The following is a 27,273-nucleotide window of genomic DNA, read 5'->3' as shown; positions in this document are numbered from 1 at the left end:
GGGGCTTACAGCCCTGCATAACTGGATTTGGTCACACTTATTCAGAGAACTAAGTGGATTATGCACTTCTTTCCTCTTTGGTCAGAGTTCAAGTACTGGCTGTCCCACTGTATTGGCATAACCTTTACAGTCCACTGTTCTTTTGAACATCCAAAAGACTTAGGTGATATACATTTATGTTGATTTGCAAGTAAGCCAGGAACTTTGAAACATGCGTACTTTGGTAAGTGAGATAATTGCATTCTTTCTTCCTTTCCCCCTTCTTCATTCTTTCTAGCTCTTGCAGAATTCACTGAGGCAGATGAGGCAATGGCAGAGCTAGCAATTGCTGATGACGTCTTCCTGTTCCTTACTGAATCTGTGGTGGGGTCTGAAAACTTCTACCAGGAAGAATTTTACATCCGCAAAATTCATAACCTTGTCACAGACTTTCTTGCACTCATGCCGATGAAAGTAAGTTGTTATACATGTGGACCGGCGGTTGATGAGCATTTTGGATGTATAGTCCAGATTTCATGTACAGGACAAGATAGCAATTTTGGATAATATGGAGATCCAGATAAGGCATCTATCACCATGGTCTTGAAGTGCTAGGATTCAGAAAACTACCAATTAATTATGTATTTGATTTATGGAATTAATACAGTTTTCAGTTTAGTTTCCAAATAACGATGCTCTAAAAATCCAAGTTTACATGAGTATAGTGAAATTTTAAAAGCAAACTGTTCATTTGGTAGTACTTACAATTTTAGTAAATGCCAGTTTTTTCTATAGATATAGTATTGCAGCTGAAGTCATTTGTGAATGGGAAAAGATCAGTAATCCCACCGTACTGTCAGTGCTTTTTAATTTTTTGCCAGGAATAGACTTTTGCATATGTGTCGGGGAGGGGTGCTATCCTTCCTTGCAGCAGAATACTGTTCTTATGGAAATAACAATTTGATTTACCAGGAACTGAAACACTTGTGCTGCAAAAATGAAAAGGATATGTTTGTAGCAGTGTGAGCTATTTCATTTGTGCAAGAACTTGTATCCATGCATTGAAAGCAAGAGCTCTGGGAAAGTGTAGTTTCTTTTTTAATAATTGGTGAAAGCTTTATTTTGTGTCTGTTGTGTCGAGCAGTTGTGTGTACATTTGAGTTGCCAAATAATGACTGCGCAGTCATAATTTTAATTCTTTTTTATGTGCATACCTTAAAGGTATTTCTATTCATTTTAGACTGGTATGAGAACGTTTGGGGAAAAAATCATTCCTTCAGCTTTAAGAATCTTTTTGAGTGCACATATAAACATATTGTAAACTGTTTAATTTAAATTCTCTTTTGTTTATTATGTTAATTGCTGAACTGATTTAAAAGCTTTTCTGAATTCACAGCAGGTACAACACTAACAATGTCAATGCAAGTATCCTGTGTACACAGCCTCACCAGTGTGCCTCAATCCACTTCTGTAGGGACCACATACAAACACTTAGAGGGGAGTAACATGCTGTAACAGGCTTTGGCCTTTCTGCTAAGGCTGAGAACAAAGGTGGTTTGTCTGATGCAGACGTATCCCTTAGGAAATAGGCTCATTTCATGTAATCCATTGAATAGTCACAGTACAGTAATGTCTTTCCATTAGCTACGCCCTGGATTGGATTAAAGTGATGACCTAGAGGTGCGAAGGGATTCTATTTAGGAACAGAATATTGCCATATAGGATCAGAACAATGGTCTGTCCATCTATTCTGGTATCCCGTTTCTGTCGGTGGCCAGTAACAGTTGCTTCAGAGGAAAAAACCTTGTAGCAGACAGTTGGAGAATTCCTGCTTGTAAAAGAATCCTTTCCAATCCCTGTTAGTTAATGGTTGGATTATGGAATTTATATGCCTTATTACATTATAGAACTTCGAATGTTCTTATTACCCACATAAATGATCAATCTTATTTTTTAATCCTACTAAACTCTTTTCCTCAATGATATATTTTGGTAGAGAGTTCTGCAGGTTAATTATGTTTTGGGCCAGTGCACTGATAACAGTGGTTGTCACTGGTGAGGTACTTTGTCAAAGGCTTTTTGAAATTCAAAAAAATTGTGTCAGCTGGTTTTCTTTTATCCAATAATTTGTTGACACATTCAGAGAATTCTAGTAGATTAGAGAGGCACAATTTTCCATTACAGAATTTGTTTTTTTCTTTCCCCCATCATATTGCATTCATCTAGCCATTTTAACACTTTAATTATAGCAAACAATTTTCTTGATATTGAAGCAAAGCTAACTGGCATGTAATTCCCTAGGTCACCCCAGAACTCTTCAAAAAGATAAAGAAGACACATGCTACCATTCAGTATAGTAGCTGATTCCTTGAGGAATTTAGTTCTTCTCAATTTTGTTCATACAAGGCACTATCCTATAATGCTACCTCTGTTTTCTCTCTCTACACTCCACATAAGCAAACATATTAGTATAATTATCCCTAAATTTTTGATTTTGGTACAGAAGTTCATTTAATCTATCTAATGTTCCAAATTGAAAATATTAGAGGATGTAGTTTTGGGACTGATCCAAATCACACTGAAGTCAATGGAAATACTCCCATTGACTTGGATCAGGCTCTCGTTGCAGATGCTAAGAGCCTTGAGAGAAAGGAAGTGGTTAAATATTTCTTTCTTGATTATTGGCTCCACGAATTATTGGTGGTTCTTCAAGTATTTGTCCACATGGATCCTGCTCTTGGTGTACATGCTCTCCATGCACACACGATGGAATTCTTTTGCCTGGCAGTGTCTGTTGGAATCGTGCCTGAACCGTGTGCCCCTTCACCTGAGGGCATAGTGGGCGGGGCAGGTCCAACCATCCCTCAGTTCCTTCACCAATACAGAATCCTAGAGCAATGGCTCTCAACCTTTCCAGACTACTGTACCCCTTTCAGAAGTCGGATTTGTCTTGTGTATCCCCAAGTTTCACCTCACTTAAAAACTACTTCCTTACAAAATCAAACATAAAAATACAAAGGTGTCAAAGCACACTATTACTGACAAATTGCTTACTTTCTCGTTTTTACCATATAATTGTAAAATAAATCAATTGGAATATAAATATTTCAGTGTATAGTATATAGAGTAGTATAAACAAGTCATTGTGTGCAATATGAAATTTTAGTTTGTACTAACTTTGCTAGTGCTTTTATGTAGCCTGTTGTAAAACTAGGCAAACATTTAGATGAGTTGATGTACCCCCTGGAAGACCTCTGCGAACCCCTGGTTGAGAACCACTGTCCTAGAAGAGAGAGACTCCATAGTAGCAGGGAAGAAGGGATCCATGTGGACATAATCACAATGTTATCATATTCTTGGTTATCAGTTATTTGATTTATATCTTGAACCGCTGAGAATTTCTTCCTACTACTGGATGATATGGTAACAATTTGAACAGAAAATTAAAATAAAACCCTGCAATTTGATAAACAAAAATGCTATTGTAATAGATTGAAATTCTTTATTAAGTACATGCTAAGAAGTGTTAAAATCTGTTTTATAAAAATAGATAAGACTATGTTGCTCTTTGTAATCTTTAAGATAATTTTTTTGTTGGCTAAAAATAGACCAACATTCTTCTCCACTTCATAAATTGTGTAGGTGAAACAGCTAAGAAACCGTGCAGATGAAGACGCTCGTATGATCCACATGAGTATGCAGATGGGTAATGAGCCACCTGTTTCCCTTCGGCGGGATCTGGAACATCTTATGCTTTTAGTAAGCCCTGCTTTTAATTATGTTTGTAAAAAGGGATTGTTTGGAGGTTTTCCTATTGAAAACTTCTGATACCTTAACAGTAAAACACATAATTTGAATAATGAGATACTGTGTGGGGCATACCTTACCTATTTTTATTTGTAAGTGGAAATCTTCATATTTTTGGTTAAATTAGATGTAGACATTTTCATTAACTAGTCATGTAGTTGAAATCATTTGCTGACCTGACTTCCCCCTGCTAATAAATGTCAGTTTATTTTTGTTCAACATATAAATATTGCACCATTTGTTGCATTTAAAGTACGGTGGTGCTACAGTTTAGATACCCGAGTATCTTTTGACATATGACTGTACATACATTTTTGCAGTATTTTAAATGTAACTCTCCCCCCCCCCCCCCCCCCATGTTAACACAACTTTAAAATTGAAATTCCAAGTTTACAAAACTATGGTGTGTTGTGTTTCTGCATCATCCTAGCAAAATTCTATCTACTCACCTTGGGTGAATAAAATATCATTAATTTTTACATGATCGTTAGTCATTATGGTAAAGGGTGTGGGTGTAGATTTTTGTATCTGATCTTATAATTTTTCATGACAGTTTTTCAAGGCTGCTATATACAAGGTGTTGAGATATTAAATGCAAAAAGACCAAGTTACAGCTGATGTGGGAATTATAACTAAATTTCCTGTGTTTCATTAGTGTAAAATTTCAACCATAATGTTGCCTCTATATAAAAGGGTCTTTTTCCATTCTATTTCTTTGTTTTGAAAGAAATAAAGTTGGTCTTGTGTGTTTATTTCAATTTGTGATTTTTAAAGTTAGATAACGTATTCAAATATTGCATGTGGGTAGTGTACATTTTTTCCATCATTGTTAGGAAATAAATGTTATAATAAAAAGAATTTGGTGAAGTATACAAATTTCTCCTTAAATACAGTGTACAAGGCAAGTTTGAAATTTTAAATTCTAACCATTTTAAAGCTAGAGACACATTAAAAATATTTTTATCCACAAAAACAATTAGACAATTTTATAAACCACTGAAAAAGGGGCTTAAAATGAAAAAGCCTTCTTAACCAGAACTTGTTATGGCTCTCATACAAAGCTATAACACACCTATAAAATGAAGAACTTGAAACAGAAATTATTCTGAAGGAAATTTGAGCAGTCAAAGAACAGTTAAAATCAGTTAATCCCAACACTGTCTCATTTATTTTAAACTAATCGCAGCACAAATACCCAAATGCTCATTTAAAGGAAATACCAGTGTGTTGATATCCAGGGTTTTATAGGCAACAGGGGGAGAATACCATTGAAATTTACAAATAAAAATTATTTTAAAAAATCTGGAAATTTCAGCGTTTTTTAGCTATGGATTGTTCTCGCATTACTGCATAGAAGCTGCCATTTTCAGGAAGGGAATATTTAAAAATTTATGTATTAACAATGAGATTATTTTTTCCCCTGTATTTCCAGGTTGTGCTGAAGTAGTGTTCATTGTTAAAATCTTGGCCTTTTTATTTGCGTTGACATTTTTTCTATCTAGAAACTTATTTTCTGTCTCCCTACAGATTGCTGAGTTGTACAGGAAGGATCCCTTTAATCTGGAACTTGCTCTTGAGTATTGGTGTCCTTCAGAACCTCTCCAAAGCTCCACCATTATGGGATCTTATCTTGGAGTAGCCCATCAGCGACCTCCTCAGCGCCAGGTTAGCCAAATTCAACTTTTTTCCTCCATTGTTTGCAGTGGAATTTTTTTTTTTTTTTTTTTTTTTAAACTTGTCATTTACCTTAGTGTCATGGTATTAAAAGCTGCAGGCTGGAGCAGCAATAGCTCCTGGAATCGAGAGGAGTAAAGATGTTTTTTTGAGGAACTGGTAGAGCCACTCTCATATGGTCTTAAGAACCTGTTATCCATTGCCAAGATATTAGTGCAGTGCTCCCACCCTGTGTTATATGGGCACCATTGAAGGGAACTTTTACCAGTTGTCCTTGGCTGTAGATTGTTCTCTGGGGTTTCGGCGGGTATTAATGGGAAAGAATCTAACCTCTTTCAAAACTCTTGTTTATGCTTGAGCTACCTAATCGAAGACTTCTACACAAGCAGCTACATTTTCTCAGTGAACATTACTAATAATAATGCTTTGCACTTACGTTGTACCTTCTGTCTGATTATATCAAAGTGTTTTGTTGATATTCCCAGAGGAAAAACTCTGTTAAGGTGCAGTTAAAGTCTCTTAAGGGTAGAAAAACATTACAAGGGTGTTGTAATTATCTAAAACCCAAGGATATAAGATTAGGATTAAAAACAATCCAAATATGTTAAGGTAAGAAATGCACAGTTAAGGCATCCAAACAACCTTAGCTGTGCCCTTTAGTAACATGTAATTACCATGCAATTATTTAGAGTTTTTGGTTTCAGATTAGATTTATTTTTAAGGACATATATTAGCTTTTCTTCACAGTTTTGCCCTTTTGGCATCACTGCAGCTAATGTTATGAAAGATTATTGCGCCCTTATTGATTAACGTGTTCCTTTGCAATATTCTGAATATTTTGTGTATCCTTTTTCACTTCAAAATGTGGATATTTTCTGTTCAATGAAACAGAACAGGCAGTTCACAAATATATTTATTTTGGAGTTATGGGGGTTTTGTATATACTTGTATCTAGTCCCCAAAATAAGGTTAGATTTCTTTTTAAACATTTACCTTTTTTTGTTGCAGGTCGTCTTGTCAAAGTTCGTTAGACAAATGGGAGACCTACTCCCCTCCACAATTTACATCCCATATTTGAAAATGCTTCAGGGATTGGCCAGTGGGCCCCAGTGTGCTCATTATTGTTTCAGTTTGCTGAAGGTCAATGGCAGCAGTCATGGTAAGAAAGGTGATTGACAGTAGGCTCACCTCCCAACTCCTCTCCTAGACAAGGTGGACAGGAATTTAGACCTAGATGAGATTAATTGTAGTTTATTACTTAGTTAGCTACTATTAGTCTTACACCTTTAGTACAGAGGTAAAACTCATTTTCACTTTCAACTGCCTAAAGATACTGGTTTATATATGTTAATTAAATATTTGAATGTCCAGATTATGGGAGTGGCTGAATTCCTAATGTGTTTAACAGAAGCTATAAAATATTTTATAATCAATGAGAGCTTCAATATATCACTTTTGCTCAGTACAGCATGTTGAAGAGTCACTTCTTAGCTTAAAATAGCCAGGCTATGTATTTGCAAATAAATTTTTAAATGATGGCTGGCATTTCTGAGCTTGCTTTTAGAGGCGTCCTGAGAAAGTGCCATCATTTGTAACACAGGTAATATAATAGACTAGTTTCTGTCTTATTTTCATACTAACTTGTCAGGGGAAAAAAATTACTAGACTAACATTGTCTTTACACATTCAGCATTACAAAGGTTCTGATTCATAAACCCATATGATAGCATGATTAAAACAGTAAACCTATTTTACACCTGATTATCATATTAGTAATGTCATAGCTCTTCAAAAAGACCATAAGAGCACAAAGGTCACCAACACCAGGCTTTTGTCATAAACTTTATTTTCCCCTCTGTCCCACTTTGAATCTGAACTGAAAGTTGAGATCACTGATTATCTCTTCAACTCTGGTGTGCCATTGCAGAGTACTGACGGTTAAGGAGAAGGTTGTGTGTGTGTGTGTGTTTTACGGATGCCAATAGGCACTTTTTCCCCTCAACTCTCAGTGAGAATGTTTGGAAAGCAACTCGCATGTTGTGGGCATGAACATAAATAATAATAAAAGTGCACAACCTCTCATACATAGTGAGAAGAATTTCTTACTACTTCAGCTTCCAGAATACTGTGCTGAGTACAAGTTAGGGCCGTTTTTTAAAGCTTGGTATCCCCTTTGCCACCCTGTAAAAGAGCAAAATTATTTTGTAATCAGTTTAATCATTTTTCTTTTCTAGCTGAAAACATCCAAGGAACCGGTGGCAGCCCTGTCTCCTGGGAGCATTTCTTCCGCTCCTTGATGCTGTATCATGAGCACTTAAGGAAGGACTTGCCAAGTGCAGATAGTGTCCAATACCGTCCCCTCCCTCTCCGAGGAATCACCCAGAAAGAACAGGATGGATTGATTTCCTTTTTACAGCTTACAACTACTATAGTGAAGTGGGTAGGTAACCCTTTTCTTTCTTGTGTCTCGCTAATACATTTCTGTCTCTCTTGCAAGATGACATTTGAACTGACTTGTAGATTTGAGTTTGCACACAATTCAGTAGTGGTGACCTATGCCACATTTGACCAATGTCTGGGCAGAGTCAGCTAGCAGTTGCTGTGATTTGATTTCTGGACTTCATAAGTGATAGCAGGAATGACTGAGTTGGACAAGCACATGATAAAGCAAGAAGGGGCAGGGTCTGTTATTGGTACCGCAAATTGTTGATTTTTAACTTTCATTATTCTCTTCCTTCCCTGTTGTGGAGTTGTTGTCTCTTTCTTTCACAGCTAAGACAAGTTTAAAAGAAATCAAGTCAGAGCTGAAGAACTCTGAGCATTTACATTTAATAATTTGAGAGGGGAAAAGCCAGAAGAAGTAAACTAAAATAAGAGAGAAAATGGGCAGGGGAAACAAACTGCCAGTGAAACTTGCCTCCAGGCTGGATTTAAATGGCTGCCAGTCCTATAGCTGAAAAGGCATCTTGAGTTAAAGGGGTGGGAACCCTAAGCAATGGTTATAAAAATAATGCTTCAGTGCAGGCTCTACATAGGTGGTACAGCTTTAGTACCACCTATGTAGTATTTACTTACTGAATACCCACCTGAGGAGAGGGTAATTCTGTATTAAGTATTCTTAGAATTATCTAGCTATACTAGAACCGTATGCCAGTTGAATAGCTTAGCAAGAGGTCTCAGATATGCTTTAACTAGCCCTACCCAGCTTTTAGATCTTAACAAGTTTAATTTCAACTTAGTGAATGTTAGAAATAGATAATACAGGCTTGTAATAGAAATAGTGACAGAGCCCTTATCTACTCTGGTGTGAAGGGACTGTTAAAGTATAAGCACTTGATTTCTCTAGAGCAGGGGTAAGCAACCTATGGTACGCGTGCCGAAGGCAGCACGCGAGCTGATTTTCACTGGCACTCTCACTGCCCGAGTCCTAGCCACCGGTCCCGGGGGCTCTGCATTTTAATTTAATTTTCAATTAAGCTTCTTAAACATTTTAATAACCTTATTTACTTTACATACAACAATAGCTTAGTTATATATTATAGACTTGTAGAAAGAGACCTTCTAAAAACATTAAAATGTATTACTGGCACGCGAAACCTTAAACTAGAGTGAATAAATGACTCAGCGCACAACTTCTGAAAGGTTGCCAACCCCTGCTCTAGAGACAGTTGTGTGAGTGTGTTCCCTGCTAGTATAACTTTGGAGTTACAGAAGAGACTTGAGCTTCCAACGTATATATGCACAGTTCCTTTAATACACATTGAAAGAAGAAAAAAAGTGGGTGAAATACTTGGTAATTGTATTCAATTATTTTTAAAAATAAGCTTTTTAATCAAAAATGTTTTAAATCAGTTAAAACTGATGCTTTAAGTTGGGCAGTCTTCCATTCTTCCCATCTCTAAGGTGTGTTGGGCTAGAAAATGGCATCACCATTGCTTAGACTTTGAATTATTTGAGTTAGGTGTTTCAAAACTCCAAGACCTTTCAAAGTGACAATGCGTACTCCTCCCACCCCCTCCCTTGTTTTGTGTATCGTTTTGCAGAGTGAGAATGCTCGTTTGGCCCTCTGTGAGCACCCCCAATGGACTCCAGTGATAGTCATTTTGGGACTCCTGCAATGTAGCATCCCTCCTATTTTAAAAGCAGAACTATTAGAGACTCTTACTGCCTTTGGAAAATCTCCTGAGATAGCTGCTTCACTCTGGCAATCCCTGGAATACGCACAGGTATTTTAGGATTTTGTATACTGCTTAGAACTGTAATATCTGAGTCCTGGCTGAATTGTAATATATTTTAACATTACATAAATAAATCTTAGCGGTAATATGACACACTTTTCCTAAATATTCTTTTAATCACTTATTTCCATTGCTGATTATCAAATTCACATTGTTTCTTACTGTAAAAAGGGCCTGTGCACTGATAATAGTGGTGTGTTCTTATTGCTCAAGGAAAGGGAATGGGGAGAAACAGGTCCTTTGCTCACATACTGTGGGAGACCTAAAGATCTGTGAACCCCTAAGTAATGCTAATGTAAGAGATCACAAGATCGAGTTTTACTTCTCTAGACAGTATAGGAGTGACATCACTGCATTGGAAGGAGTTCTGTTCAGTCCTTGGCTGAAATGAAGAAGCAACATGACGTAGCCCTTTGAGGGTTGGGGGGGTAAAAGTGAATGTGGAGGATTTGTATGGCTCTCGGAGATGTGCAGTCCATTGTTCCGTCAGCAGATAAGAGATTTTTTTTAAAAAAAATCTGCAAGAAGTGATGGGTACGGAATACAGTAAGCATTTTTAGTACAATGTAACATCAGCCATTACTTCAGTAAACATCACTTCAGTACCGGGCAAACTGGTTGAAACTATAATAAAGAACAATATTGTCAGACATACAGATGAACATAATTTGTTGAGGAAGAGTCAACGTGGTTTTAGTAAAGGGAAATCATACCTCACCAATCTACTAGAATTGTTTGAGGGGGTCAACAATCATGTAGACCAAGGGGATGCATTGGATATAGTGCACTTAGATTTTCAGAAAGCCTTTGACAAGGTCCTTCACCAAAGGCTCTTACGCAAAGTAAGCTGCCACGGGATAAAAGGGAAGGTGCTCTCATGAATTGGTAACTGGCTAAAAGATAGGAAACAAATGGTAGGTATAAATGGTCCGTTTTCAGAATGGAGAGAGGTAAATAATGGTGTCACCCAGGGGTCTGTTCTGGGACCAGTCCAATTCAACATACTCATAAATTATCTGGAAAAAGGGGTAAACAGCGAGATGGCAAAATTTGCAAATGATACAAAATTACTAAAGATGGTTAAGACCCAGGCAGACTGCGAAAAGCTACAAAAGGATCTCTCAAAACTGGATGACGGCAACAAAATGGAAGATGAAATTTAATGTTGATTAATGCACATTGGAAAGCATAATCCCAACTATACATATAAAATGATGGGGTCTAAATTTGCTGTTACAGCTCAAGAAAGAGATCTTGGAGTCATTGTGGATAGTTCTCTGAAAACATCCATTCAATGTGCAGTGGCTGTCAAAAAAGCTAACAGAATGCTGGGAATAATTAAGAAAAGGATAGATAATAGAACAGAAAATATCATGTTGCCTCTATATAAATCCATGCTACGCCCACATCTTGAATAATGTGTCCACATGTGGTTGCCCCATCTCAAAAAAGATATGTTGGAATTGGAAAAGGTTCAGAAAAGGGCAACAAAAATGATTAGGGGTATGGAACGGATTAATAAGACTGGGACTTTTTAGCTTGGAAAAGAGATGGCTAAAGGGAGATATGATTGAGGTCTATAAAATCATTACTGGTATAGAGAAAGTAGATAAGGAAGTGTTTACTACTTCTCATAACACAAGAACTAGGGGTCACCAAATGAAATTAATAGGCAGCAGGTTTAAAACAAACAAAAGGAAGTATTGCTTCACACAGCGCACAGTCAACCTGTGGAACTCCTTGCCAGAGGATGTTGTGAAGGCCGAGACCATAACAGGTTTCAAAAAAGAACTAGATAAATTCATGGAGGATAGGTCCATCAATGGCTACTAGCCAGGATGGGCAGGAATGGTGTCCCTAGCCTCTGTTTGCCAGAAGCTGGGAATGAGCGACGGGATGGATCATTTGATGATTACCTGTTCTGTTCATTCCCTCTGGGGCATCTTGCACTGGCCCGGAAGACAGGATACTGGGCTAGATGGACCCTTGGTCTGACCCAGTAGAGCCATTTTTATGTTCTTATTTCTGTCAGTAGCTATGTAGAAACACATTGTTTTCCCTTTCTGTTTTTTAAGATATTACAGACTGTAAGAGCTCCAGGTCAGAGGCAAGCAACTGGCATTGAGGTAAGGGTTCTTCTCCTTTAGGAAGCCACTTTGATTTATATACAGATGAGTGCAAGGGGGGAAATGTAGAGGCTGTGCCTGCTATTGAGTCTTGAATAAAATCCCTCTTCGCTTTGCATCTATTATTCCCATACCTGCTCATGGCTCCTAGAAGTTTGTTTTATCTTGCTTGGTAAATCTAATGGAGTTCTTAAAATTTGTTTGGTCATGCCTAGCAGCTTTCTACTATGTATGGAATAGATGTCTTTGCCCTTCTTTCCTCACTGCTTGTTTGTTATGTACATTTTTTCCCTAGAATTACTTGACTGCTTATTGTTTCCTGTATTTCATTTTTTTCTGCATTATCACTCAGTTTTAAGTCACGTAAAATCCATTGTGATTTAGCTAGAAAAAGGAGTCATACTTATTTACGCTTATTAGTATGTCTTAGTGCATCAGACTTTTGTAAGTATTCTCTCTTATTTGTTTTCAGACTTTTCCTCTCCCCCTAGCCCCCCCAAACAAAACACGCATAAAAGTTACATTCTAATCAGACATGTAATGTATATCATTATAGTGGGGCAGTAGTTCCACTATAGCTAAGGTTGAAACTTGTTTACTGTTTAACAGGTGGTTTAAGGGCAAGTCTACACTACCCTGCTACATCGGCACAACTGCACTGATGCATCTGCGCGGCTCTAGCCCATCTGGTGTAGATGCACTATGCCTACAGGAGAGCGTTCTCCCGTCAGCATAATTACTCCACCTCCACGAGAGGTGGAAGCTATGGCCACAGGAGAGTGTCTCCTGCCGACATAGCGCAGTGTGGACACGACTTAAATTAATGGAGATATCCTGTCTCCTAGAACTGGAAGGGACCTTGAAAGGTCATCGAGTCCAGCCCTTGCCTTCACTAGCAGGACCAAGTACTGATTTTGCCACAGATCCCTAAGTGGCCCCCTCAAGGATTGAACTCTCAACCCTGGGTTTAGCAGGCCAATCCTCAAACCACTGAGCTATCCCTCCCCCTTAATGTGATGTAACTTGCATCACTCAGAAGGGTGTCCCCCAAATAAATACCACATCAATTTTTTTGCAGCTCTTAAGTTCTTATAAATTTTTTTGGACCCATCTGTGATTCTTATTCTAGTTCTGATCCTCCCCAAACTGATCTCACACACTCAGAATTGATTTTTAGCTAGTGTCTAACACTCATTTTTCTCTTGGGGGAAAAACAATATTTAGAAGTTATTTGGAGTTAAAACTGAATTTACAGTGTGGCTTGAGCCAAACTGACAAGCGTGTCCCAGACCTGACGAAGAGCTTTGTGCAGTTTGAAAGCCTTGTGTCCTCCCAGAACACTGAGTCGTTCCTCGTGTCTGCTCATCAGCCCAGACTGATTTGTACTTACCGTATATCCCCAATGTCCATTGCCACTTCCAGAGGGCAGAGTAGAGGTTGTAGGGCTGGGCAGTTGTGTACCGTAATTCTGTATTTGCTGGTTTTCAGAGGTTTAAGTACAGGTGCATTTAACATCTTAGAATGATATGAGGCACTGCCAGTCAATCTTATTTCTGTGTAAACAACAATTTTAAGCAGTGAATGTATTATAAACTATTATCTGTCCTCTTTTCCAACATGGTTTTTAAAAACACCTAATGGCCAAGACGCCTGAAAACTGGTGGCAGCATAGAATATGTTTTAGGCTACAATCCTGAAATGTGATGCATGTAAGAGGACTTCTGTGCCTGTGCAGAGCCCCACTGAAGTGAATTGGATGTGATGTTGGAGCCAGCACACGTGCATCACATTGTAGGTTCGGGCCTAACTTGTTTGTTTGCTTGTTTTTGTGGTGGGTAGTGGCGAAGAAAATGGTATTGCTATTAAAAAGAATGGTAGATAAAGCAACAGTTGAACTTAATAAGAGTAAGAGCAATCACCACATTATTATGCTAATTGCTTTTCAAATAATGACTTGTCAAAGTAGGTAACTTCTTAAATTTAAAAAAAAAAAAATTGGGCCCAATCCTCCTTTCCCTGTGCATCTTGACTCCCACTGAAGTCAATGAGAATGAATTTCCATCATTTCAACCTTCAATCAACATTCCCCTCCCTTTTGTTCGTTGTGTTTCAGCCTTATTATTTTGAATGTATTTTGATTTTAATTACAAATCTACTGAGGTGGAATCTTGTTACTGTTGTCTGGTTCTTTAGTGTTATTTCTTAAGTTGAGTCCTTGATGTTTTTTCCCCCTCCTCTTGGGAAGGTTGAACTGAATGAGGTTGAATCTCGGTGTGAGGAGTACCCTTTAACCCGTGCCTTCTGTCGGCTAATCAGCACGCTGGTGGAGAGTTCATTCCCTTCTAACTTGGGGGCAGGACTGCGCCCACCAGGCTTTGACCCCTATCTGCAGTTCCTCAGGGACACTGTGTTTCTCCGATTTCGCACCAGAGCTTACCGGATTGCTGCTGAAAAGGTAATTTTTAGTTGTGAAGATAGTTCTTTTGGGACTAAAGCACTTTAGTCCCTGGCCTTGGAAGAGCTGTGACGTGCAAGTTTGATGCAGCCGTGATAAGTCCATGGATTCTTTAAATCAAAGCTGTAGCCAAATGACATCCTCCACTCCTGAAAAGCAGATTGCGGAGAGATTTACAGTATATATCTTCATTGTTCAAGACTCACTTGGTTGTCCTTAAAGGGCTAGAAGCACTGAGCTTCTTGATACTAACACATTTAAATGGACAGGATGTGATAGCCTTTCAACAACCAGCAAGGAGACATCGAAGTTTGCCACTGACGTGTACATGAGCACCTTCCACATTCAAAATGTGGAGCACAGAATGTAGACTGGAAAGAGCATTTTTAAACACCACTGTTTGCATTCTCAAAAGCAGGCTAAAATTAGTAAACAGTAGGGATCAGAGTTGTATTGGGCTTCCATACTCCTCTGGTATGATAAGAACTCTATTTCTGAAGGCAAAGTGTCTCCAGCCACGTGAGAAATACATGGAGTTAGCTATCTGTAGTTGTTATATTATGATATTTTATAAATTGCTTTACCATAATTTTACCAGTTTGACTAATGATTGCTAAACCTAAGTAGCTTTCATAAACCTGAATAATTAGAACCTTCATCCACCAGTTAGAGTTCTTTCATCATGACCATTTCACAAGATTATTTAACCAAAAATAGTGTTAACATAGTATTTTAACGTCTTGAAGCATGGAATTTGAGTTCCTCGATATGATTCTTTTTGATGAAAATGCATTTACATTGAAAGTGGAGTGACCCAGGCAGGGCAAACAGTCAAGTTTACCAGCATATTCATTCTTTTATACATTTCAGAATATGTTTGCATCTGGTTTTGAATATACAAAAAATACACTATCGTTATGTTTGCAGATGTTCTTTTTAGTTCAAAAAATCACACTGAGAGTATTTTAAATTCTCTGACTTTAGCAATTTCCTAGTGCTGTGGGACGGTAATTTTAAAAGCAGACACATTTTTCTTGAAGTCTTGCCCAATCCATTGTTGAATTGCTTCACTTTCCCTTCTAGTTATATTGTTCTGTCATCCTGGTTTTGTATTCTAGTATTAATAATATCCTGCGTGTGATTTTTGTGTTTTTGTTTGTTTTGTTTTGTTTTTTTGTGGTTGTCCACAGTGGGAGGTAGCTGAGGTGGTTCTGGAGGTTTTTTACAAGTTGCTGAGAGACTATGAACCTCAACTTGAAGACTTTGCGGATCAATATGTGGAGTTACAAGGTTAACTTGTTCATTTATTTACTGTCAAACAAGATTATTACTTTCACTCTGCTTCCATACCTCTGTAATGTGATCTTATCACATTTTTCAAGCAAGCTGAGTCAATGCTTAGATAGGAAATATCCAAGGAACTCTAATGTGCTGCTGATTCAGTAGGCTGCACTCTTTTCTGAATCAATAATGAATCAATGCCCCAGCATGGGACTAGAATGCAATGTGCTTCAGGAGGTGCTGTCTTTCAGATGAGATATAAAACAGACATCCTGCACATTTGTGGTCATTGAAGATCCCATAGCACACTCGGAAGATTAGGAGCATCCTGGCCAAAATCGAGTTAGGAAGCTACGTTTTGTTGACCAGAACTTGTCCTGCAGTTTCATTTAGATATTGTAGTATGAATGTTCTATACTGTTAAACAGCTGCTTCCTTTCACTCTGGATGGTGGGTGAAGTGATTTTCTCCATATGTATAATTTGTGAAGCACTTTGCATTCCTTCAGAAAGAGTGTATAATACAAGATGTTTGAGCACTTTTTTGTTGTGTATTTTCTACTCCCTTGCCCCCGCATATCACAGCAGAAAACATCCTGCCATACAGCAATAAATCAGCAGTTACCAGGACCCAAGGAGGCAAATGAACTGTCTATCAAGATTAGTAGAAAGGCACCACCCACTCACTTACTCAATCTTTTCCTCCTTGCATACTAGAATCCAGATTCCTTTAGTTTGAGTCTTTGTGTTTTCTTCTAGCTCTTTCTCTATAGAAGGTAGAAGAAAAGAATGAAGAAAGAAATGAGACAGGCAGAAAGGCAGTAGGGAAAAGAACAGGCTTCTTAGTTGTAGAAGGAAGAGGGTATCAGGGTAAAGCTTACCCTGTGCATCAAAAGCGCTAAACCAACTTTACAGGACTCAGTTCTTGCCCTTTGCTGATCCTATTTAGTAGGTGCTGTTTCCTTTGTATTGCAGACTTACTATGGCATGATCCTGTCCTTTTGTGAGAGATGATCTTTTCTTCTAGTCCAACTGCTTGCTGTCACAGGTGGGGTATAGGCCTGACTGAAAATAGGTGCTTATAGTCCTTAAAGTAGCCACATATTTGAAAAGGTGGGAGTTGGTGGAAATGCCAGCCTTGAACTTATGGGTCTAGGCTTTAAACCTTTATGTCTTGTCTCCATGACATGGCAGCCAGATTGGGGAAATGGTAATTGGTGCACCTTTTAGGACTGGATCTCAATTTATTAATTACTGGCTATATGGGCAGACATCAGTCATTTGCCTACTGTCTTCTATGGTTTACCAATATCCAGTTGGCAGCTGGTTTGAGGGGAATCTTTCGGCCTTAGGACATAGGCACTGCTACTTCATGAGAAGAATGCATTATATTTATTGTGACTTCCATTAGATTTTCTAGTAACTATAATTATCTCATTAAACAGCAGCGTTTAACAATTTATTTTTATTTAGAGATTGTAAATATCTTATTCTTGGGCCTGAATTTCTGTTTCTATGGCTTATGTCTAAATCTCCATTGTAATCACACAGCCAGTTAAGGATGCTTACTTGATGTGTTCTCTAGTCAATTTTCGATTGATGTTACTGAACAGTGAAGCTTACCTAAAGTTTAGAAATGATTCATTCTAGGAAGTTAAGATGAGTACTTGCTGAACTTTGGCTTAATGAGGGATACTACTCTTCTGAGGCCCACTAAGAAGGCAGTTGCTGCATTATAGTGAGTTTGAGGCTACGGTTGAGTTTATTCATCTTAGTTTTGTTTCTTGGTGTCTTGTACTGCACATTTTTTAATGTGAAGCTTCCTCTTAAAGTTTCTCACTAAGTAATGCTTGTTAATTTGCAACAGGCTCAAAGAGCCTTTAGAAACCGTGCTTAAGTGGAGAGCCAGGCAGAAATGTCTTTCTAGTAAGTTTGGCACAGTCTGGAAGGCCTCTAGATCACACAGTAAAAAGGATCCTTTCAGCTCCGGTATTTGTGTCCTACATCATCTTCCTTTGTCTTATTTAGGAGGATAAGTAAACGGAATGTTAATATAGACTTTTTCTTATTTGAAAAGTTTTTTCTTTTGCCTCCTGATTTTGTTTTCTGATGACGTTTGAGCATCATACCAACAATAGTTTTCTTCTATGCTCTAGTTCAGTGGTTCTCAAACTAGGGCTGCCGCTTGTTCAGGGAAAGCCGCTGGCGGGCCGGGCCGGTTTATTTACCTGCCGCGTCCGCAGGTTTGGCCGATCGCTCCCACTGGCCGCGGTTTGCCAATCCAGGCCAATGGGGGCTGCAGGAAGGGCGGCCAGCATGTCCCTTGGCCTGCGCTGCTTCCTGCAGCCCCCATTGGCCTGGAGCGGCAAACCGCGGCCAGTGGGAGCCGCGATCAGCCGAACCTGTGGACGCGGCAGGTAAACAAACCGGCTCGGCCTGCTAGGGGCTTTCCCTGAACAAGCGGCAGCCCTAGTTTGAGAACCACTGCTCTAGTTCATTGCAGCAGATATTTATAATATGTATATCAAACATTTAGTCCATCAGTTTTCTTTTTTCCTCACACAAGGTCTTCAGAGGAATCTAAAGTCATGCAAATTTGTTTCTGTGATCTAAAAACATTCTGAAAAACCCAGAGTAGGTGATTCTGAAGAGATTGTGGCTTGGACATCCTTTACTGATTTAAATGTAAAGGTTGGATATTTCCAGGAAGAGTACACCTGGTGAAAGCTAAAATTCAGCTTTTAGATTTCAAAGGCTGTCTTGTGGCAGTCACCACCACTATTTTTTCCTAGCTTTTATGAGCTGCCATCTGCTTACATGGCTTTTGGCTGGAGAGTGCTCCAAGGAATTTTCCTGTGATATCTCACATTGCATTGAGGTGTTGCTTGCTACAGCAGCTGTCATTGAGATGTTTTCTGGTATGGAATGGAGTAAGAGGATTCCTCTGACAAACAATTACTAGTAAGTAATTTCCCCCATTTTTTTTTTCTTTTTTAGGAGAAGAAATAATAGCACATAAACCACCTGGATTCAGTCTGATGTATCATTTGTTGAATGAGTCACCAATGTTGGAACTGTCCCTTAGTCTGCTGGAAGAAGGGGTTAAACAGCTTGATACATATGCCCCCTTTCCTGGTATGTACCATTAGTTTATTTTTAAGATATTAGTGAAGAGTTTACCAACAGCAATGTGACACTGATATTTCTATATATCTTTTGTTTCTCAAATGTATAAAGTTATGTTTTGAGGGAAGTTAACTGAAAAAAGTTCAGATCTCAAGGTACTGTTCTGACAGAGTATTTTGATGAGCTGTTCAAATATTACCTTTTTGTAGAGGCTCCAGGAATTGTGGTTTGCTGTGTAACTGTTGTATATGTTTGCTTTTTTGCCTATGTTCTGTAGGGAAGATGCATTTGGAGAAAGCAGTGCAATATTGCCTTGCACTTCTTAATCTGACCCTACAGAAGGAGAACCTCTTTATGGATCTCTTACGTGAGAGTCACCTTTCCCTAATTGTCACACCTCTGGAACAGCTGCTGCAAGGAATCAACCCCCGCACTAAAAAGGCAGACAACGTGGTAAACATTGCCAGGTAGGCACAAATTACTTTGGGGGGCAGGCACTTTGGCTGTGTTGGAAAGTGAAGAGAGGCAATTCTTCAGTTGGAGCCAAACAGCAGACCCTTCTGCTTGCTCAGAGCCTCGCTGAACAGTGAATTCTGCACAGCCTGAAGAGTCCACCTGCATACATCCGATTGCAAGAGTGGGGCCTATGTTTGTATTTTCTCCTTAGAAGAATTCCTCAGAACAGAAATTTCAAAGTTACACATCCTTTCTGTGAAATTCAGAACTTTTAAATTCATTGCTCACCTGTGTATAACCTTCATTTCTCCACCCCGGACTTTTTCATGATAGCCGTAGATTGGGCCAGTAAAAGTTCCTTTGACCCAATCTGCCACACTAGCCTTTTGCAGAACTGACCGTTAATTATTCCCATTAAAGGGACACTGTCAACTTGATTTTCAAACAGAGAGCAATGCAGTTTCAAGTACAACACTTGAGTTCCTCTGCCAATGTTTGTGGTTTACAATGACATTTTACTATAGGCAGGCCAATACAAACAACTGGAAAACTGACTACATAGGAGAAACAGTGAAATCATTACACACACAGCCCTGTAAAAACAAAGTGTGTAAATAGTTTTTTCTCTAATCCTTTAGTTGTTATAATATCAGATGTTACATATAACAATAGTAAGTGTACAGTTTTCAGATAGAAGTCTTTCAGACCATTGCTCTTCGTCCACTTATTTCCTGAGGATGTGTCCCAATGCCTTCTTTCATTTATATTGACCCCTTTAAGTTGGATATAGGGTAGAGGAAACAACAGAAAAATTTCTGGGAGTGATCTGTCTCCTGGTCAGTTTTTATTACTGGCGGTGAGAGGGTTTAGCTGCTGTGTACCTCTGTAGACAAAAATTTCAATCTATAATTTAAAAAGTTTTCTATATATACTGGATTATTCAGATTTTATTTTAAATTGTTTCAGTTTACAAATGTTTTTTTCCTCTGGGTAGTATTCTCTGGCGACTCTGGAGTGATCAACAATTTAATTACGTTATTCTTGAAATTTTTTAAAGGTATCTTTATCATGGCAACAGCAATCCTGAACTGGCTTTTGAAAGTGCCAAGATCCTCTGTTGCATTTCTTGTAACTCCAACATTCAGATAAAGCTAGTAGGAGATTTCACACATGATCAGGTAACCACCATTCTGTTTGAATTTGGGGAAAGAAAGTAGTGATGGGAAAACAGTATTTTTACTACTTTCTAAAAACAAACCTAGATTATATGTGGTGAGGCTACATAGTGCCTTGTCTCTACAAAAGAACAGATTATTTTTCCATAGCACCATAAAGATTGGCTACTTATTCATGGCATTACATTTTTAATGAAACAGTTACCATGATAAGAACAGGACAGTTTTGTATGACATACTAACCCTTTTCTTTGTTTAGACTGTCCTCCCTAGGGGAGGTTAATGTAGCATATTTTTAAGACACTAGAGTTTAAAATATTATTTATCATGTGGCTTACCAGTTGACCTATGCTTAGAACAGTTAAGACCCCAATAATTAATGCTCACTAGTTTGATCACATTTTTGTCAGTGAAATTTACACCTGTGTGTGAAACTATAACATTTCATTTTTTAAAATCATCTTGTACTTAAATCAGTGTTTTATCTTCACCAAATTTCCCTCTGTTTTTCATTCCCAACCTTCCATTTCTGAATCCAGAGTATAAGCCAGAAGCTGATGGCTGGGTTTGTGGAGTGTTTGGACAATGAAGATGCAGAGGAATTAATTAATCCAGAAGATGGTATGTGACTGGTCACATTTTATTTACATGAGTATCTTTTGTGTAGATTCAAATGGCTGAAAGCGAGCTAAGGAAATACATGCAAGTACAGCTTTCAAATTACTGAGCAAGTAAACCCTGAAACTGTTATGGTTTTGGCACCGCAATTGCACAGAGGGCCCCATAGTTGGATGAAGAGTATTCTTCATTTATTTTAAATTAAGAAGATACTGTAAGAACAACCTATTCAAAATCGAACCAGTTCTTAAGAGAGAAAAATTATAAATTGCTCCGGACAAATTGTGCAGGATTATATTCAATAGTTATTTGGAATTAATTCCTGGAAATTGCTAGAGTGATCTGAGTTTTACCCGTAGCTTTCTTTTATTTGGTTTGTATGTTGTGGCTAGGGAAGGTCATGCAGTAGTTACATTATCTTCGTTTCAGTTTTCATCTGACCTTTTTTCACTTTCTAATAAGATCTGGAATCTGAAAAGAAGCAGTCTCGGATCCACCATGAAACAAAAATCCACATCCTGAACCTTCTCATCACCTCTCTGGAGTGCAGTCCACCCAATCTGGCCCTGTACTTTTTGGGGTTTGAACTGAAGAAACCTGTCAGCACCACAAATCTGCAAGACCCAGGTATGTGGATGAAAAGGGGATCTAGCGTTTATCTAGCTTTTGTATCAATGTTGAGACAATGTATTGGAAAGCTCAGTGGAAAAAATCCTGATTCCTCGTTCATGACATCAAGGGAAATGGCCTTAACCTTAAAGAATTGGATTTTAAAAGTATATTGATACTCAAATATGAAGTGAAAGCTACCACAGGACACATTCTTTTACACAGTAAGGAGAACCTGGAGATATACAGATGCTAATCTGGTTTGAACCAGTTATATCATGTAGAAGTTGGCCTTTCTTTCCTCAAGGTGATCTTTGGAAGAAGAAAGTGAATTTTAGCCTTGTAAGGTGTGTAAAGAAGGCCTGTAAAGTGTGTTTGTGCATGGGTGGATTTTCTTTTATTTTTGTTTCTTAGAAACATTTTAGAAGTGTCAAGAATGGCAAGTCTCTGGTGTTACTTGACTTTGCTGGAAAACTGGGTGCGGGTTTGTCTGAATTTGTTAGCTTTCTCAGCTCTTAGTTGAAAGGGTTATGAGTAGGACTGTCAATCGCAGGTAACTCATACGATTAACTAAAAAAAAATCAATCGCGATTAATCGCACTGTTAAACAATAGAATACCAATTGAAATTTATTAAATATTTTTGGATGTTTTCTACATTTTCAAATATATTGATTTCAATTACAGCACAGAATACTAAGTGTACAGTGCTCACTATATTTTATTTTTTATTACAAATATTTGCACAGTAAAAAAAACAAAAGAAATAGTATTTTTCAATTCACCTAATACAAGTACGGAAGTGCAATCTGTTTATCATGAAAGTTGAACTTACCAATGTAGAATTATGTACAAAAAAAACTGCATTCAAAAATAAAACAATGTAAAACTTTAGAGCCTACAAGTCCACTCAATCCTACTTCAGCCAATCACTCAGCCAAACAAGTTTGATTAAAATTTGCAGGAGATGCTGCTGCCCGCTTCTTGTGTATAATGTCACCTGAAAGTGAGAACAGGTGTTCGCATGGCGCTTTTGTAGCCAGCGTTGCAAGGTATTTACGTGTCAGATATGCTAAACATTCATATGCCCCTTCGTTCTTCGGCCACCGTTCTAGAGGACACACTTCCATGCTGATGATGCTCGTTAAAAAAATAATGTGTTAAATACATTTGGGACTGAACTCCTTGGTGGGATAATTGTATGTCTCCTGTTCTGTTTTACTTGCATTCTGCCATATAGTTAATCTCATAGCCATCTCGGATGATGACCCAGCACATGTTCGTTTTAAGAACACTTTCACAGCAGATTTGACAAAACGCAAAGAAGGTACCAGTGTGAGATTTCTAAGGATAGCTACAGCACTTGACCCAAGGTTTAAGAATCTGAAGTGCCGTCCAAGATCTGAGAGGGACGAGGTGTGGAGCATGCTTTCAGTAGACTTAAAAGAGCAACACTCAGATACGGAAACTACAGAACCCGAGCCACCAAAAAAGAAAATCAACTTCTTCTGGTGGCATCTGACTCAGATGATGAAAATGAACATGTCGGTCCACTCTGCTTTAGATTGTTATCGAGCAGAACCCGTCATCAGGATGGACACGTCCTCTGGAATGTTGGTTGTAGCATGAAGGGACATATGAATTTTTAACGCATTTGGCACATAAATATCTTGCAACGCCGGCTACAAAAGTGCCATTCGAACGCCTGTTCTCACTTTCAGGTGACATTGTAAACAAGAAGCGAGGAGCATTATCTCCTACAAATTATAACCAAACTTGTTTGTCTGATTTCAGAGTAGCAGCCGTGTTAGTCTGTATCCGCAAAAAGAACAGGAGTACTTGTGGCACCATGTCAAGGCTGTATCCCCACTTTGAACTTTAGGGTACAACTGTGGGGGCCTGCATGAAGACTTCTAAGCTTAACTACCAGCTTAGATCTGATCCGCTGCCACCATTCCCAAAAATTAATTCCCTTCCCTGGGAAGCTTTGAGAAACCTTTCACCAATTCCCTGGTGAATACAGATCCAAACCCCTTGGATCTTAAAACAAGGAGAAATTGACCCTTCCCCCTTCCTTCCTTTCACCAACTCCTGGTGAATACAGATCCAAACCCCTTGGATCTTAAAACAAGGAGAAATTGACCCTTCCCCCCCTCCTTCCTTTCACCAACTCCTGGTGAATACAGATCCAACTCCCTTGGATCTAAAAACAAGGAAAAATCAAAAATCAATCAGGTTCTTAAATTTGTTAGTCTCTAAGGTGCCACAAGTACTCCTGTTCTTTTTGTTTGTCTGAGTGATTGGCTGACGTAGGACTGAGTGGACTTGAAGGCTCTAAAATTTTACATTGTTTTATTTTTGAATGCAGTTTTTTTGTACATAATTCTACATTTGTAAGTTCAACTTTCATGATAAAGAGATTGCACTATAGTACTTGTATTAGGTAAATTCAAAAATACTATTTTTTTTTACAGTGCAAATACTTGTAATCAAAAATAAATATAAAGTGAGCACTGTACATTTGTATTCTGTGTTGTAATTGAAATAATATCTTTGAAAATTTAGAAAACACCCAAAATATTTAAATAAATGGTATTCTTATTAACAGTGTGATTTAATCGCGATTAATTTTTTTAATCACGATTATTTTTTTTAATCGCTTGACAGCCCTAGTTGTGAGGTATATTTCTGAAACAGACTTTTTCTTCCACCTCTTTTATAGAATGTTTTAAATATATAGGTGTTAACTCCAAACATGTTTTTAGTTGTTTTCATTATCTGCAATAGGAGAATGCCTATCAAATTGAAAGTAAGATCTACACAATGGTAATTGAGCCTGTACTTTTGCATGGCACTGAATGCTGGGCACAGAGGAAGAAATAGGAGCAGATCTTGAATACAGTGAAAATGAAAATGTTAAGATAGATGATTAGAGTTAGAAGGAAGGACTATGTTCAGAACAAAGGCATTAGGGAAGTGTGGTGGTACTAATTATAGAAAAGCTGAGGGAATTCAGGTTTAGGTGATTAGGTGAAAAAAAAGATTGGAAGAATATATAGGAAATAGAGTGTTACCCTCCACTTGTAAGTTTAAGAGAGATGTTGGAAGACCCAAAACTAGATAGATAGATGTACAAAAGTATTTGATTAGCTGCAGTTTCCAAGGAACTGCTTTAAGACAGACTGGAATGGAGAAAGACTCGAAGAGCCAACCCCAGATAGATGGGACAAAGCCTTGAAGAAGAAACAAATATAAATACCTGTTTTAAATACTCTGAACAAAACCGAATACCCCTCCCAATCAGCTTGCAATTGCTTGATATTGGATATAATCCCAGCAAATTCCTTCCAGGAAGAGTGGGGTGGATGGAACCTGAATTTATAATGTGAAAAAAAAAAAAAATAATAATAATAATAAAAAAAAAATTCAGGCTGCCTTTATGCACCAAAAAGACATACAAAAGGAAACGAGTCCTTTTTTCCCCACTTACAGGTCACTTTTACTTGCTGATAGTGGTTTGGCAGTTTCAAAATACAGTAGACTCTCATTAGTAGCAACATATCGGTGCCCTTTTGCTATGTTGCTCCTAAGCGGCTTTTGCTGTTACGGGGAGCATTGACATAGTAGGGAAAGTGTTCCCAGCGAATTGTTGCTCATATGTGGGGTGGCTCTTTCAAGGTGTTGCTGCAAACAAGCATCCACAATATAATAGCTTAACAATGGCCAGTATGTAAACTACTTGCTCTTATCCACAGGTAGCCTTACCAGGAAAGCTAGAGGCACTTAATATAGTAATCTTGAATGTCTCCATTCTGACCTAGGTGCAAAGTACTTTTACATCATTATGACATTAAGTAGATCTTCAATTTATTATGACACTCCACAAGTATTTATATGTTTGACTTTCTAAAACTCGTTTAGCATTGAAAACAGGTATGGAGATTTCAGTCCAGGTGAACATTATATTTTTGGTTTAATGGTTTAAGTAAATTGTGTTGAATCTGACTCTAGGATGGAAAACAATTTTTTGTGTGTGTTCTGATGAATGGAGATATTTAAAGAATGATTTTCAAGAGAATACTTGAATATATTTAGGATCTTTAGGTTTGTTTTATTTCAGTTCTTCTGGTAGGAAGTGGTAGACGCGCATATCTGTGTGCGGCAGTTAAACAAAACATTTCACATTGGGATTCTTATGATGCTTTGCTCTCATGGCTTACGTTGCCATGTGAAATCCTTGCAGGAATTAATTTCTTATCTCACTATAGAGCGTTTATTATTATTTAGATATTTATTCATCATTTTACAAGTTGGGTGATTATCATGCCATAGATTAACAAATATAATTATTGATGATTCCTGGCCATCCTACTCTTCAACCAGATTCTGAAACACTACAAGCATGGAACTTGTTCTGTTCATCATTTGAAGGAGATAGTGATTAAAAAAAGAATAAAAAGAAAGGGCTCCATTTTCACATTGAATCATATTTTCTTGGTTAGTGTGCAAGTTTAACCATGTAAATTTCATGATATAATCAATGGAAGACAAGAGTATTAATCTCTCCTTTTAATGGAGTATTGACCAATAATTTCAAAGCTTAGTAGAGAGCAGGAATCCAAAATTGTTATGCAGTTTATCAAGAATATGAAAAAAACTTAATGAATTCACTGTTGTTTTTTAATAGAATTGAAGAAAAAGGGTCCTAAATAAACTGTGACAGATATGGGACTATTTGTTCTCTCTCTTTACTAATGCAAAAAAAAAGTGTGTCAAACACTTTCTTATGAATTTTAATAAGGTGCAATTCCCACTTCTGTTTATATTACCATACCGAAATCTCTGCCAGATTTTGTGAAGCTGATATGTGGAACACAGCTGTGTGTGCAGTGCACAATCTGTGTGAGGGATCTGGTTTCTGTAATGGTGCATATGTAAGCTATGCATGTTAATGATATTTATGAAAGTCAACCAGTGCTAAACAAAAATAATTAATCTTCTTTTAAGGTGTCTTGGGTTGCCCACGAACTTGCCTTCATGCTATTTTGAATATACTGGAGAAAGGTACTGAAACGAGGACGGGCCCTACAGCAGTGCAAGAATCTCCCCATCTTGCAGAACTGTGTTATCAGGTATTGTATACAGAATATTTCCTGTTGGCAGAATCTGAAACAGGGTTTAACATTTCTTGGTTAGTAATGAGCACAGAGGTGGTTGTGATTGGATAGTTTTTTGTTCCAAATGTTTATGCTACATTTTTTTTACATACTAAAACTTTTACTCCTCTACCGTTCCGTATGTAAAAATGGATTACTGCGCATTTACAATATAAAGAATCTGCAATCACGCCAAAGTTAGTAAATGGATACTCTTTATAAAGCAACCTTTGCTTTGTGTTTCTCCTACTAATGTGTGGCTTGTTAATTAAACAAGGAGTGTGGTGTTCTATTTTTGCACCATCCATTGTTTGCCTAGAGCAGTGGTTCTCAAACTAGGGCCGCCGCTTGTTCAGGGAAAGCCCCTGGTGGGCCGGGCTGGTTTGTTTACCTGCCGCGTCCGCAGGTTTGGCCGATCGCGGCTCCCACTGCCCGTGGTTCGCCGCTCCAGGCCAACGGGGGCTGCAGGAAGGGCGGCCAGCACGTCCCGCACCGCTTCCTGCAGCCCCCATTGGCCTGAAGCGGCGAACCGCGGCCAGTGGGAGCTGCGATCGGCCGAACCTGCGGACGCGGCA

The 27,273-nt window shown here is 38.2% G+C and overlaps 1 protein-coding gene across 2 annotated transcripts in view; it reads left to right on the top strand.

Moving 5' to 3' along the window:
- The window catches only part of NUP205 (nucleoporin 205), a 67,093-nt gene that overhangs the window by 16,186 nt on the left and 23,634 nt on the right, over nt 1–27,273 (top strand). The window contains exons 8-22 of one of the 2 annotated variants that reach the window (XM_065411071.1): nt 287–453; nt 3,622–3,738; nt 5,314–5,451; nt 6,469–6,619; nt 7,695–7,900; nt 9,504–9,686; nt 11,774–11,824; nt 14,070–14,279; nt 15,470–15,569; nt 18,557–18,694; nt 18,963–19,152; nt 20,199–20,319; nt 20,856–20,937; nt 21,397–21,561; nt 26,550–26,674. In XM_065411071.1, the coding sequence (XP_065267143.1) occupies nt 287–453; nt 3,622–3,738; nt 5,314–5,451; nt 6,469–6,619; nt 7,695–7,900; nt 9,504–9,686; nt 11,774–11,824; nt 14,070–14,279; nt 15,470–15,569; nt 18,557–18,694; nt 18,963–19,152; nt 20,199–20,319; nt 20,856–20,937; nt 21,397–21,561; nt 26,550–26,674 (2,144 nt within the window). Of the gene's footprint in view, nt 1–277; nt 454–3,621; nt 3,739–5,313; nt 5,452–6,468; nt 6,620–7,694; nt 7,901–9,503; nt 9,687–11,773; nt 11,825–14,069; nt 14,280–15,469; nt 15,570–18,556; nt 18,695–18,962; nt 19,153–20,198; nt 20,320–20,855; nt 20,938–21,396; nt 21,562–26,549; nt 26,675–27,273 lie in introns of both variants that reach the window. The other variant, XM_065411064.1, reaches the window with a different exon arrangement.

Source organism: Emys orbicularis, chromosome 1, assembly GCF_028017835.1.
Source record: "Emys orbicularis isolate rEmyOrb1 chromosome 1, rEmyOrb1.hap1, whole genome shotgun sequence".
Lineage (NCBI taxonomy): Eukaryota > Metazoa > Chordata > Testudines > Emydidae > Emys > Emys orbicularis.
This window is presented reverse-complemented; position numbering and strand designations above follow the sequence as displayed.